We start from the raw sequence: 14418 nt of genomic DNA, 5'->3' as shown, positions 1-14418 counted from the left end.
CACAAACCCGTGAAAGGTGTGAATTGATCGGTGGTAATGCAACCGCTGCCTTCCTCCCCTAAAGTTATCAAAACACTGAGTTCTCGCCTGTTACGTTGATCCCAGACAACCGCTGATTGGAGATCTAATATGAACGCTGTCCAACGGATCGGTGGTACAGCTTGTGGACAGCCAGCCCTCTCATTGGAGAAATCGCGGTTAAACGGATCGTTGGTTCAGCGCTGAAGGGTGGGGTCTCAATGATTTTAGTATCTGTGGTTGATAATTGAGTTTTATAATAATATGAAGTTTTGATTGATGATGGTGTATCTATCTTGGTGACTTGTTTCCATGAAAATGGTGGATGAATATAAGAATAATAATTACTTGCTACAGCTTTCTAGAGAAGTGGTAGGCCTTTCTTGATTCTTAAATTCCCTAAAAAAATAATAGATATAAGATAACCTCATAATCTAATGAACTCCACAAGAAAAGAAAATTTGGATGATTTTTCAATAATTTATTAATGAAACGTAATAGTTATGTCTAGTAGTAAATGATTCAAACTGCAATTCGAGCTATCCATCAATTATTATCGATACTAGACTACAGTTTATAGATCATTCAATATTTCCAGTTTTCATTCAGTTTAGCTATGGAATTATTCATTTCTGGAATAATAATTATATTGTCATTATACGGAATGGGATTCAGTCATGAGTGAATTTGCTTAAAGACTATAGATATATTCAAATTTGAATTCAATTAAAAAAAAGTTTCGTTAACCAAATGTTATGTGATTTTTTTTTTTTTTTTCAAATCATCAAATCATTTATTTTCACCATTTAAAAAAAAAACAAAAACAATCACAAATAAAGAGCGAATCAAAAAATTATGAATAATAAATTTAAACAAAATACAAGTGTTAACTTAAAAATTAGAAAATAATAATACAAAATCATAAATATCTCTTCACATATGTAAATATAATTTACTTATTATATATGGCATCACCAGCAAAAGAATAAACTTTGCTCGCTGGTGACCGTTGCAAATCGAAAATAGTATAATAATATTTAAAATAAAAAAAAAAAAAAAATCCTCATCATTTAGTCATTTCTGAGAAAGAAAAAAAGATAAAAGTAAATAAATTATAAGGGATACAATAAATTTTAATTTAAATAAGGTTTTCTATTGAAGTGAAATAGTTTGCAATTATCCAATTTTTTATATCATTACTGGTATCTCTAGTTATATGTGTTAAATTAAAAGGTAATATATTTATAAACTTGCTGCTTAAATTTAATGTAAGGAAATGTCAGGAACTGTTACAATTCAATGTTAAATTAAATTTTTGTGATTTTGTAACTTTTTCCCATTTCTTGAACTTTTTGGCATTTTTGATGAACTGAAAAATTGAATTAGATTATGAGAGGCTACAAAATGATTTTACAGTAAACTTTAGATCAAAATATGAGTTTCGACAGGATATGTTGATAAACTGGATAAATGAAACTTGTATAATCTTGAATCTCCGATTTATCACTTGGAACTTATACGACCCAATTTTCTCAAAGTATCTATTAGCTGATATAAGACTGAATATTGATGTCAACATCTCCAAAAACGAGATTTCAGACCGACGAATCAGTCGTAAACCGTCGATTCCGGAAGTAGGTATGTTGCAGTGCTATTTTTGACTTATTAGATGACAAGAGAAGTGGCGTACGAGACCGTAATGGAGTGTAGTATAAGTTGAGAATGGGAAAAAGTAACGAGTGGAATGCAAGAAGACAGTCGACTAGAATGAAAGAAGATGTGCAGACATCTGCCGGGCTGATTGTAATGGTTCGTGAAGAGAAGCGGTAACGGTACATAAATCCAATGGAGTACATTCATCAACTTGGTAAATTGAGGTGTCTTACATTAAGAAATCCCAACAGAGCTCTGATGGGACACTGAGCAACTTTCAACAAAAATGTCATCGATTTCTTATCAATGCCTTATATCCCTTCAAAAAATGAATAAGTATGTTGTACTCTCAAAATGGTGATACAGTATTGTATGTTGTTTGGGTATCCATATTTTGGCACCTGCATTTATGGATTAAACCGAAAATGGAATATCTCTTCCTATACAGTATTTATGCTTCTTCTAAAGGTGCGTAAAGATTTACTCGCTGCGAACATGCGAATTTCACTATTCATCAGTTGATTATATCTGTATTTGTACAGAAACTGTAAGATACAGATATAAAAAACTTGACATCAGCTGATTAAAAGTGAATTGCTCGTGTTCGCGGCGCGTAAATCTGTACGTAATTTTCTTGACAGAAATTCAAGTATTATATAACAAAGAAGTTAAAAATAAACTGTGATTGTTGTAAAAATTGAGAATGAATGTATTGCAATAGATAAAAGATGCAAAATGTGAATTATACACAAATAACCTAAAATCACACGATAAAACTTCAGGAGAAATTGGAAATAATAGATTCAATAGTATCTAATGAGAATCGAATTATTGGCCATGTGACATCTGAACCAAATTTTCACAATCATTGGTCATTACAAGAATGTTGCAGATATTTTTAATTGATAATTTTATTGATCTTCGCAAGAAACACTCTCAATCACGATAAAAAATTATAGTCTCTATCCTGCACGAAACTTGGTGGCGGAAGCTTTCTTCTCCTTCAGGTAAATAATTGAGAAATAATTAGATCAGGATTATAGTCAACTATAATGCTGAATAGATGATCTAAATCAATCAACTCAAAATTGCTACTTTGCATGGTTGGATGAGAATTTTATTTGTTTAACATGAGAAATAACCGTTCAGAGTTGAATGTCACGATTTCAAATAAAAGGCTAAATTGTTTGGTACATTAAGAATCAACTATAGCTAATGACAAGAATAGAAGGTCTATATTAACACACACAATCTCGAGAAGAGCTAAGAGGTCTATGTAGCAATTTGTCTCAGAATAATTAGTACAAATCAACCTGAAAATTGTTGCACATGTGCTAAAAATTCAATTAATGAATGCACCATTAAGATAGTCACAGTAATAGAAGTTCATAATGGTAAATCAACTGGAACAAAAATGTTTACATTTCAATTGGTTCCGGTGGATTTCAGGATAGGTGTAGTGTAGTGACGTGTTGTGTAGTGGATTTCTCACGGAAATAGTTCGTCATTTTCATTTTGTGTAGCACTAATCAGATAAAAAATAAGAGATTCTATTGGATACATATTAATTGGTATTGATGCCAGAAGGGATCATCACACAGAGAATAAATTAGAAGCCTATAAATAATAGTTATCACATTCATAGCGAGTTTCAAATTATGAGGATTCTTTCTAGAACTCATCAAAATAGAATTAAAATTAAAAGTATTTTAATAAAATTATTCGATTATGGAATATTGGTCATGAAGTCTGCCAAATATCACAATAAGCTTCAAGATTGGCAAAGTAAGCAAAAGTATACAAGCTACTGAATACCATGCATTTGATTGGGAATCTTTTCAACGATTGGGAGGATGTGCTGAAGTTGAGGAAGCTAACGAGATGGATTGAAATGAGACAAGAGTGTGCAACCTCTCATTCTGCCACTCCTTTAGTTTTGTTCGCAGATACAACATTGTTAAAACCTTTGGTTCAAGTTCCAAATTGAAAGTCGAATCGAGGGAGAGTCGAGGCCCACGTAGTGCAGATTATCGAGGTCTGCAATCAATGTCATTCGTGGGAATGGTAAACGTGGTTCAGCAAAGTTGGTTTTCCTAAGAAGTCGATGAACTTGCACCGTAAATTTTGAAAAGATTTTGCAAGCTCTTCAATAATTTGCAGACGGCAAAGAACATAAATTTGACTCAAATACGAAGCTCTGCCGGGAAGACCTGTTCAACTCACAATACGGAAGATCATAATTCAGGATCGAGCCACTCAGTAATAAGTCTAATTATCGAGTTCAAACTAACAATTTCTGGTCGAATTAGTTTTGATGAGCACACATGCCCTCTAATAACACCAATCAAATATCACCGCTTTGTAGAACGTATTCGATCATAATTCTAACCTACCTATTCTCAAATACTAGACAGATGGGATTTTCTCACACTTGAATTGCTATGTCTGGAAATCTCAGACTAGTCAACAAATGAGAGCTTTTGAGTTTGAATGATGTGTCATCCTCATTGCCAAGCCCATCTCCAATGAAAGTGAAACTTTTTGACCACCATAATGAACTGTATCCTACAGTATAAAGTACAATCCAACCAGATTTAAAATATTTACAAGTAGCCTACAATTACTATTCAGATGAATGAATAATCACTCATCACAAAGTTTTTCACAAATGATATATTGACAATCTATTCATTTTTACCATACAAGTCCTTCCCGACGTGGAAAGGAATTAGGAATAAATATTCTCCTTTCAAACAAATAGCAACATTCCAGTTTGAATGTTCTTCTTCAAAATGATATATTTCTATTTTTAATCAACGCGTAAATGCACTTACAAGGATGAAATAAAATTCTACGAGATAGATGAGCGAACGCATTAATAATTGTTATTAGTAACTACAAATTCAATAACTACGAATACTCCTATCATAGCTCAGCCTGTTGATGTTAGCTGTTCTAATAACAGTGGAACCATGTACAGTGGAACCTTTCTAATATAACCAGTGAGTATAGAATGTACATTCACAAAATGTACATTCTATACTCACCGAATTAAACACATCTCAAAGGACCTCACAAAAAATGTACTATTACGTGTTCTGCACCAAATCAGGGTGTACTATATCCAGGTTGGAAGCTATATGCATGTTTCAAGGGACTACAGAACAAATGTACTATTACGTGTTCTGCACCAAATCAGGGTGTACTATATCCAGTTGGAAGCTATATGCATGTTTCAAGGGACTACAGAAGAAATGTACTATTACGTGTTCTGCACCAAATCAGGGTGTACTATATCCAGGTTGGAAGCTATATGCATGTTTCAAGGGACTACAGAAGAAATGTACTATTACGTGTTCTGCACCAAATCAGGGTGTACTATATCCAGGTTGGAAGCTATATGCATGTTTCAAGGGACTACAGAAGAAATGTACTATAACGGGGTGTACTGCTATATCGAGCTTCCATTGTATTAGAAATCACAACGTGAGTTATGGATAATTTCTGTAATGTTTCATGTTGTGAATGAAGATTTTATTGGTCTTGAGTGAGATTTAAATATTCTACTTAAACACATACGAATAATACAGCTCGATAATATAATATAATATAATAATAATAATAATAATAATAATAATATAATAATAATAATAATAATAATAATAATAATAATAATAATAATAATAATAATAATAATATAGCTCAATATGTAGTCCTCTAAAATATTTCCCGATACTTTTTGAAGTAAGTTTACAGTTTTTCTATACGTTTCGATATTTTGAATTGCAAATAGCTGAATGATATTATGTTGGGTTGTACGGAGTGAATTATTGATGTTGATTGTGATTGGGCAACGTTGTACTTGCCGCTTGCCGCAGCCACACTTCAAACAGTCAGATTCACTTCAATCAGTCAGCATTTCTTGAATAATATCATCAATGCTTCCTATTCTACCAATGCTGACAAGAGGGCAATAATCGCGATAAGTCGATCAGAGCCTGACCAGGTACTGCGATGCGATCGTGATAAAAATTGAAATAATTCCCACCAGATGAGCGCTCGTGTTGTTACGGCTGTTATTCTTTTTCTTGTTTCAGTGTTTTTTCTTGCTTCTTGTTTTTCTTGTTTCATTTAGTAGTCGTGCATCATAGGCGAGTGCGCCGTGCTACCTTGGTTCTTTCTACTCCTTCACCGCCTTGCTTCATCGATTTTTTCTTTTTCTCCTACGTCTCTTCCTTGAACTTCTTATTTAACCCTCCTCTACTCCTGCACTCTTCTCTATCTCCTCCTCATTCACCTTCCTCTTCTAACCTTAATTCTTCCTGCACTTTTCTTTTCGTCTACCTCTCATTTCCATTTTCCTTTAAATGTCAGCCTTCTGTTCATAAATAATTTCCGTTGTCTCTTTTCCTCATTGTTTTGCATCTCATGATCACCCTTTTCCTTCTCCATATTCCCCTCCTCCTAATATTTTCGAATTTCTGCACTCTCTTTTCGTTTTAATTTTTCTACTTAGGTTTTTCTATTTCTGTACTATTGTATCTGAATTCCTTCTTCACATTTTTCTCCCTTCTTCTTCTCCCTTTTCTGCTCTTTCTTTTGCACCTCATCCTCAGTTATTCCATAACCTTATCGGTCTTAATTTCTGTATTTTTATACTTTCTCTGCTTCTCTACATTTTACTTCTAGTTTTCTTTTCCACATCATTTAACACCTTCTTCTTCATTTTCCTCCTATTTTACCACTTTTTCTTCTTCCTCTTGTTAATCTTATACCTATTCTTTCTCTTCTTCGTTTCTCTCTCCCCAGTTCTTCACTTTTCATTTCCTAAATGTTCTCTCCTTCCCCTGAATGTTTTCCTCTTTCTCCTGTCCCTTTGCTTCTTCTCGTCATTTATCAACCAATTTTCTTCTCGCCGCTTTTCCTTCTCCTACTCCTTCGTCACTCCTCATCCTCCTCCATCACGTTCTTCTCCTCCAGCTCGTTTCTGGCTCTTCCACCACTAGAACAAGAACACCCTTTTTGTTCTCAATTTGCTTCTCCTTTTTTGTTTCTGCTCTTCTTTTTCTACGATCTTCTTTTATTTCGGCTCTTGTCGTTATTGTTGGTGTGCGCGAGAGTGTACACGCGCATCAACAAGAAAGCAATGGATATGGATAGGAAAGAAGAGGAGGTGGTGGAGGAGGAGGAGGAGGAGGAGGAGGAGGAGGAGAGGAGTGACAGGCTACTAGAAATAAAAGAGAACAAGAAAAGGAATGATGATGGCCGCCTCTTTGCAGTGAGTGCCTCTCTGTATAGTAGTGCGCTACGTGAGACATACTTGCTGGTCACTCCAACCGCTTTGTCTTTCTCTTACCTTATCATTCACCTCTCTCTCTCCCACCCTTTTTTTCTTTCTTCTATCTACTCTCATCACTCAAGTTCGAACAGTTTGCATGTATGTAAGTACTATGCGGTACTTCTGTACCGGCGGCACAAGATCGATAACAAAAGATCGACAACAAAAAGATCGACTGAACCCAGCCGGTATTATCATTGGTGCAGAGCAAACCACTACCCTAACTACTGGGTACTGAAGAAATCGTTTATTCGTTCGGGGCGGATCTATTAGCGGCTGCGGTCTTCACAACCACAATCCCATTCGCTGACTACATCCTTGATCCACATTCAAATGACAGTCCAAGGAAAGCTTGCCAACATCCTCAATGGTAGCCACTCTTTTCATATTGATGGTGATTCAGAATGTTTGAAGCTAAAGCAGGCCGCTCACAGGGACAATTTGCTCTCACTAGACTTTGATTCAAGCGACTTTAGACCAAACGAATAACAATCCTAAAGCAGTTTAAATCATATTGAAAATCTCATGTGCATCTCAGTTCAGCACGTTCAGTTCCAAGTTCCTGCGACAGCAGCTGTCTATAGCATAGCTGGTATAATCAAGTTTTATAATTTTCGAATTGGAGTAAAATTTAATTGGTTTGTTCTTTCAGCTTGATTTCTACAGTTTTGCAGGTTTGATGCCTAGTGAGATCAAATTCGAGTAGCTTGAATATAAATCAGGAATACAATGTATTCCAATTCGGAAGTTACAGGAACCAGGGTTTAGTAGAAGCTAATTAGCTACTCGTACTATTGTCCCTGAGTGCAGGCTGATCATGGAGAGGTATGAAAGCCTCGCTAGCTTTGTGTATATAGCCTATCAAAGATATAAATAAAAATTAAAATCCATGAACGATTTTTTTATAATAAAAAGTCGCTTAAAAGAATAAAAGACAGTCGATTAAACCAATGGAGCCCTTGATTTTACACCCCCTTTAACTCATGCATTGTATTATGCTATTTGAGAAAGCTGATATATTGTTGAATTATTTGTGCAGTTGATATCGTGAGTCCTGAGATGAGACAACATGATTACAACAGCCTTCAGGTATCCATGAAATCATTCTTAACCAAAAACCCAAGTCACCAAAACATACTTGCCCAACTAGAAGAAAAGTTTAGTTAGTAAAGCCTCTTAATGGGAGAGTTCAAAGCACTTATTGAAGTGTGAGATGTTACATTAATCATGATAATATGTTATAGTATAAGGTCACATGATCAATGTAATCACATCCACTCCACCTAGCAGAATGAATGTTAATAGTCCTTTAAATAAGTTTGAAGCTTTTTGTCCTTGTGCTTCTTCGATTTCCGTTAGCTTCACTAACGTCAGGCTCTTGAACTGAAAGCGGATCCTCCACATAGTCCACAAGTTATGTTGTAGATATGAATGTACAGATATGTATTATTCACCACGATGTGTGGACAAAGCCTTACTGGAGATTGTAACGTGATTATTTAATTGAACATGATCATTTTTGTTGTAATAAGCTCTATTTACATGTCGTATTCTCTTTCCAACAATGAATAATTTATTTACTTATTCACAACTTAACAGCTAATCAATGTAAGTTACTTATATGAGTAGAAATGTATATGATATTGTGTTAGATATCCGTAGTAAATGAAAACAACTTGAGAATGTCAGAAGCTTTAATATATTAAATAACTATTCTCAGTTATAACATAATCAATCTAGGGTTTGGTGAACCCCAGTCACAGTTCAATAGAGACTGGTTGTTTAACATTTATTTAAACCATTACTGATCGCTTCTAGTGTTCACTAGAGACGTATAATGGTGTGAAAATGCTATTTATTCTAGCAAATTAGTAGCTGAGACAGGTCCAAGCTTCTTTATTCAATAAAGTAAGTGAAACTGTGTAAAACACTTCTTGTATTAAGATGCCACACTTCAGAAAAACCAGATAATATATCTATTAAAGGTAGGAATTGCTAGTTTTTGTCGAAGAAATTCTATTAGGTTATTACATGGTTTCGTTATGGCGGTTAGAGGTGTGCTCACAGTGTACAAACATGCTAGCTGATCGAACTGGACACTACAAGATTGGTGTAACTGCGCTTTTTTCGTCGGTCCATTTAGAGGGTAACCGAGCGTTCAGTTTCTTCATTTTTGAGGCCGCGTCCACGTTTCTCTCGCTGCACACGAGCAATTAATTTATTGAACAGACCACAAAGCTTCTTTCCGCATTATTCGTTTCAATAATCGTGAACTTTCTCAGTAAAGCTGTATTCACACACAACAGTGACAGGAATCAGTTAAAATACATTCCCCATAAGTTCTAATGAGGTTATTCATACTCATTCGGCTGGTATGAATGGGAATAATGCTATAAGAGCTTATGGGAATTATATTTCCACCGTTCACTGTTACTTTTGTGTGGTGATGTCTTCTATTCAAGCAGCGCACAATAAATAGAAATAGGAAGCCTTGTTTAGTTCCCCGTTCGAATTCATCTTCATTTTATTGTTGATTCTGTTAGATATCGGTAACATATTAAGTCGATCGGTATATAAGTTATTAAATATCAGAACAATATGCAAAGTCGAGTAGAGGAATAAATTCTGCGTCTTTTTTATCAGTTTGCAAAACCTTTTTGAAAAGTTGGTTTATTCCGTCACCGCTCATCAAATAAAAGCCGAAGTTAATCCACGGGCTTATAAAGCAGTCTATAGGTGATAAACCAAAATATCAACACTGGACAACCAGGCGTATGTAGGATGAATCTCATCACAATATAAATTTAATGTTAGAAAATCCAATCGAATTCTATCAGAATAAATCTAAAGCTTTCGAGAACGCGCATACCTAATCTGGCTTTTGGTAGATAAATTGATCGCAAAGATTAATTGTGAAGTTCTAATTGACATCTGGTACTTAAACTATCAAAACATAATATTTTCGTCAAAATAGAGTTCAGGGCAGTTGAATTAAACCGAGATTTGATTAGTGAATAAATTAATCGCTAACATTTATAGTGAACCTCAACTTGGCATCTGATGCTTAGTCGATCGGAACATCATATTTTTGTTATATATTCGAGAACAGTCGAATCAAGCCTGGATTTGAACAACACTCCACGTCAATATTGTATTATACATCTGCATGGCCCTATGATAGCGTGATACCCGCAGCTTAGCAAGCTGAGCTTCAAAACGTCCAACTCCCCAAAGGGAATCAATATTCAATTTCCTGAGTCTGAATTGCATCCAAGCTGATTGTTACCGCAGATATGGCTCTGTTCTGACGTTATCGACTGGTCAGATTGATTGAATTTTGAAAATTGTCAGTGGAATGTTTCAAACGTACGCAACTGCAGAAGTAAAGTACCAGGAGTAGTCAACTTTATTTTGTGCGTACATATTGTGATGTCATCATAGAGTCAAGATAGATTAGACATTTTAAGGATTTGTCAATCGACTAAACTAGACAATGTTTTCTTCGTTGGTCTAAATTTATGAGCCAGTGAAAACATTCATTGAACAGCTATTCGAAATTGAATATCTTAACGTGGAGAGAAAAGAATGTGATATCCTCTCTTAGAAGGATTGAAGTATCTTATGCACTTTATAAGTAGGTAACTTATAGTATCATAATGCAACTTATGCAGGGTTGTATCTTGTGAGATTAATATTGAACTGGGCATAATCTGGGCTATGAGTACAATGGATATAGGAATATTGCGTCCAGTTTGAAAGGAAAAGTTAGTGTAATAGTATTGATTCAATCCTAATAGTGTTCACCATTCATTTTACTTTTGTGAGGTGGTAAATGATAACAAGCAGGAGTGTCACAGAATTTACTTCTCTGTCAACATTTTTAAGGAAGAAAAATGTTCAAATCTATTGAAATTTTAAAAAATCTTGAAAATTACCGTTTTTATCTTAAAAAAATATCAAACTGGAATTTACATGCAATTTATGAGCAACGTAGTGAGAATTATAATTTTTGAATAGAAGATATTAGGAAATACTTGTATACTGAACAAACTTTTGAAACTAATGATGAAAACTTTAAATTTTTAACAGTGATGCGACATGTGATGCTCCAGATCAAATTATGAACAAACAAGCCTGTCTACAATTAGGCTAATCTATTTCACATAATATGTCCCAGTACGTTCACTTGTTCTGAACACAAATTTATGCTTTCGTAAGCAGGATATGAGGTAGTGTACAGAATTTCGGACATTTTCAGTAGACAAAAATCATCATCATATTTGGTTATTACTGAATCGGAAATTATATTTTTTCTTAGTAGCATTACTTTTTGGGCGGTGTATGTAATAGATTGTCTCAACCCAAAAAATTTCGTTGATCTTCTGCGTAATTTCTACCGGTAATAAGTCAAATAGCTACCGACTGACAGTCAAGTGATTCAGAGAGCTTAGAGAATATTATGCAAATTACAGGCTTGGTCGATATTTCAAAATGAGCCTATAAATTATGTTAATCCATGTAAAAAGTGGTGCTTTGAGGACAATGCTAGGGGCGCCTATACACAGCTGTGACAGCTATAATAGCTACTATCTTGTCTTATTCTATAGCTATATTCATAACAGTCTTTAAATATTGTAAAATATACTGTCTGTATTACTGTAGTTATATTCATACCAGTTTCAGTTGTAATTACCACTAGAGACTACCGCTAATCATAATTGATCGAGGTGAATCTGAAATACCTTCAGCAATCTATGATTGATTGATTGATAACTTTATTCATATAAGACTAATTTTGATCCCAACTAGTTCTCTGATTTTCAATAATGTTACCTTCGAATTAAAATTATAATTCAATGAGTTGAGCTGATATGAGGATAGGTCGAAGATTTAATGCAAAGAAATAATCATAAATGCATCTCACTATTTATTGTATTAACCTACCCTATTTCCTGTTCAATTATTTCATAATAATTCAAGTCTCAAATTCACGCCAATATTGAGTATGTAATATTTATAAATACAGATAAAGATGAAGATATTGAACTGAATAAATACTTTGAAACGTAAGACATGAATAGGTGATATACTAAAAGCTGAGTGAGTAAAATCTATAGAAATGTAACAGATGATAAAGTATATTACACTCAACTAAATTACTACTGTGAGACGTAAGACGTGGATATGTAATATAGGCCTACTGAGAGGTACTTTTCAAATTGAGCTCATGTTGTGTCTTTATTTCTATGCAACTTTAGAACGGATGCCAATACAATATTACAGATGAAGTACAATATCAACACACGTTAATAAAAACATTTTTGTCAATTCTGAATTATTGACAATATATTTTAATAATATTCGTTAATACTAATGCTTCACAGAATATAGCCCCGCGGTCTTGAATTAAACTCGCTTGAAACTCTTCAGTCACTCTCAGACTCATCTATGTGGGAAAATATATACAATGCTGAGTGTGATTCAAGTTAACTTTACTACAAGTCTTCTTAATAATCAATGGAAATCTAATACATTTTATTAGAGATATGATAAGAAGGTTTAAACTCACAGTATGGTTCGCGTTGATTTATTGAATGGGATTGTAGTGTTTTCAAGTCACTCCTAGTCTCCTACAGATGAATCACAAACTAATACTCAACCGGCTTATATCTCAAACCAAAATACACACTACACAGCATTGGGGTGTCATGGCATTGTTTATCCATGTATAGCTTTTGTATTGTCAAAGTCTTATAAGTATTTGGCTCTATTACAATTGAAAGCGAGACAAATTGACTGTATCCTCTACCTACTAATGGAAATACAAGAAAATGTTTATGAATGTTTTTAAACAAGGACGCCTTCCATGAAAGGTTAAGAAGAACAGTTCCGAAAAAAATATTTGGTGAAACTAAATAATGAGTGGCAGAGCACATTTGACTCACCTCGCTTCCCCGTGATGTAATCGTCTTTACAAATGAACTGGTTGTCGTCTAAAAAGTACAATTCTTCGCCGGTTGATAATTTCTTTCGACAAATCATACAAGCAAAACAGTTCAGGTGGAAAACTTTGTTCTTTGCTTTTCGCACAAGTTCAGTTGGTGAAATTCCTTGATCACATCCCCCACATTTGGTCCCGAACCGCCTGTAACAAATGAGACACAATTTGGTGATTATGAAATTATTCAAAAACATTTATTGTTTTGTAAATACAGTACATAGATTTGTAGAGATGCAGCTGCGCCTTATCATATCGCGGTTGAAAGGTAAAGCAGACTACGTCCCATCAATGGTTTAAATTAATGGTCTTGAATTTGTTCAAATTTTGTGAAAATGAGTTGTAGAATTGAGGATCCTCCCTCTTCCACTATTATTGAGCATTTTCTCTACCCGCCTTAAGAGTAATGTACTACAAATTATAGAAAAGAGTATTTGAATAATTTATTGGAAGAGTTTTTCCATTCATTCTACTAACGAATTGAAAACATGGAATCTGAACGCTTCAATTATCTTCGAATTATTGGTGTTTTAAATACGGGAAATTTATCGGCAATACATTTGAACACTTGTATGCAGCTACTTACTAGCTAGTTGAAGGTTGATATACACTTTATATTAACTCCTCAATTCCTATGTACTTAAAACCATTCAAAAGTGGAAATTTAGGGTGTTAGGGGTTTTCCAGGGTGTCCTGGAAATCATAAGTCTCCTGAAGATATATTTTCTCCAAAACGAACTAACGAATATAAACCTTGCTCATATATGAATGTATTATTCCATTATCTTATTGATTCAATGATGAATAATATTTTTTTTAATATAATTTCGTAGAGGACTAACAGGCACAGCCCAAAACGGTTCCTTCCCTGAATTTTGATCATATTATACTAGACCATAAAGTAGGTTATTCTTCCCCCACTTTATAAAATATTGTTCAATTTTCTGACCAAACATTTGAAAAAAATTGAATTTAGAAAGATTGAAAACCATGTTAATAACAAAATTCTTCTCACTTAGCACTTGAAACTGTTAAAACTGAAATAAATTTGAAAAATTTCAATCCTAAAATTGAAAACAATCTTCTTCACTAGAAGCACAGCTGAGACTCAGTATATACAGTGATCAGTAGGAGATACAGCCATTCTGTGACTTCTATATCTACAGAGGCCGAGAAAATTACATTATCATTATATACCGTCAATTATTTGCAGGTTTCTAGCAAGATCTTCTTCTTGAGAACACAGCCAACGTCTGCTAGGTGCAGAGAGTGATGGAGATATCGAGCAATTTGTATCTGCGCTATCCAATTTTTTGTTTGTTTGCATTGCTTATTATTTTGTGAGACGATGATTTAGTGGTAGACCGCAATGTTCTCAGCGCGGAACTCACTTCTCACATTCATTCTATCC

General features: G+C 34.2%; 1 protein-coding gene across 1 annotated transcript in view; it reads right to left on the bottom strand.

Moving 5' to 3' along the window:
- LOC111045340 (LIM/homeobox protein Lhx5) overlaps positions 1 to 14418 on the bottom strand; it is a 91314-nt gene that overhangs the window by 32970 nt on the left and 43926 nt on the right. Inside the window, exon 3 of the mRNA XM_022330730.2 lies at positions 12955 to 13154. Within this exon, the coding sequence (XP_022186422.2) occupies positions 12955 to 13154 (200 nt within the window). The remainder of the gene's footprint in view (positions 1 to 12954; positions 13155 to 14418) is intronic.

The sequence above is a fragment of the Nilaparvata lugens genome, chromosome X (genome assembly GCF_014356525.2).
Source record: "Nilaparvata lugens isolate BPH chromosome X, ASM1435652v1, whole genome shotgun sequence".
In the NCBI taxonomy this organism is placed as follows: Eukaryota; Metazoa; Arthropoda; class Insecta; order Hemiptera; family Delphacidae; genus Nilaparvata; species Nilaparvata lugens.
Note: the sequence above shows the minus strand (reverse complement) of the source record. Positions and strands in the feature narration are given on the sequence as shown.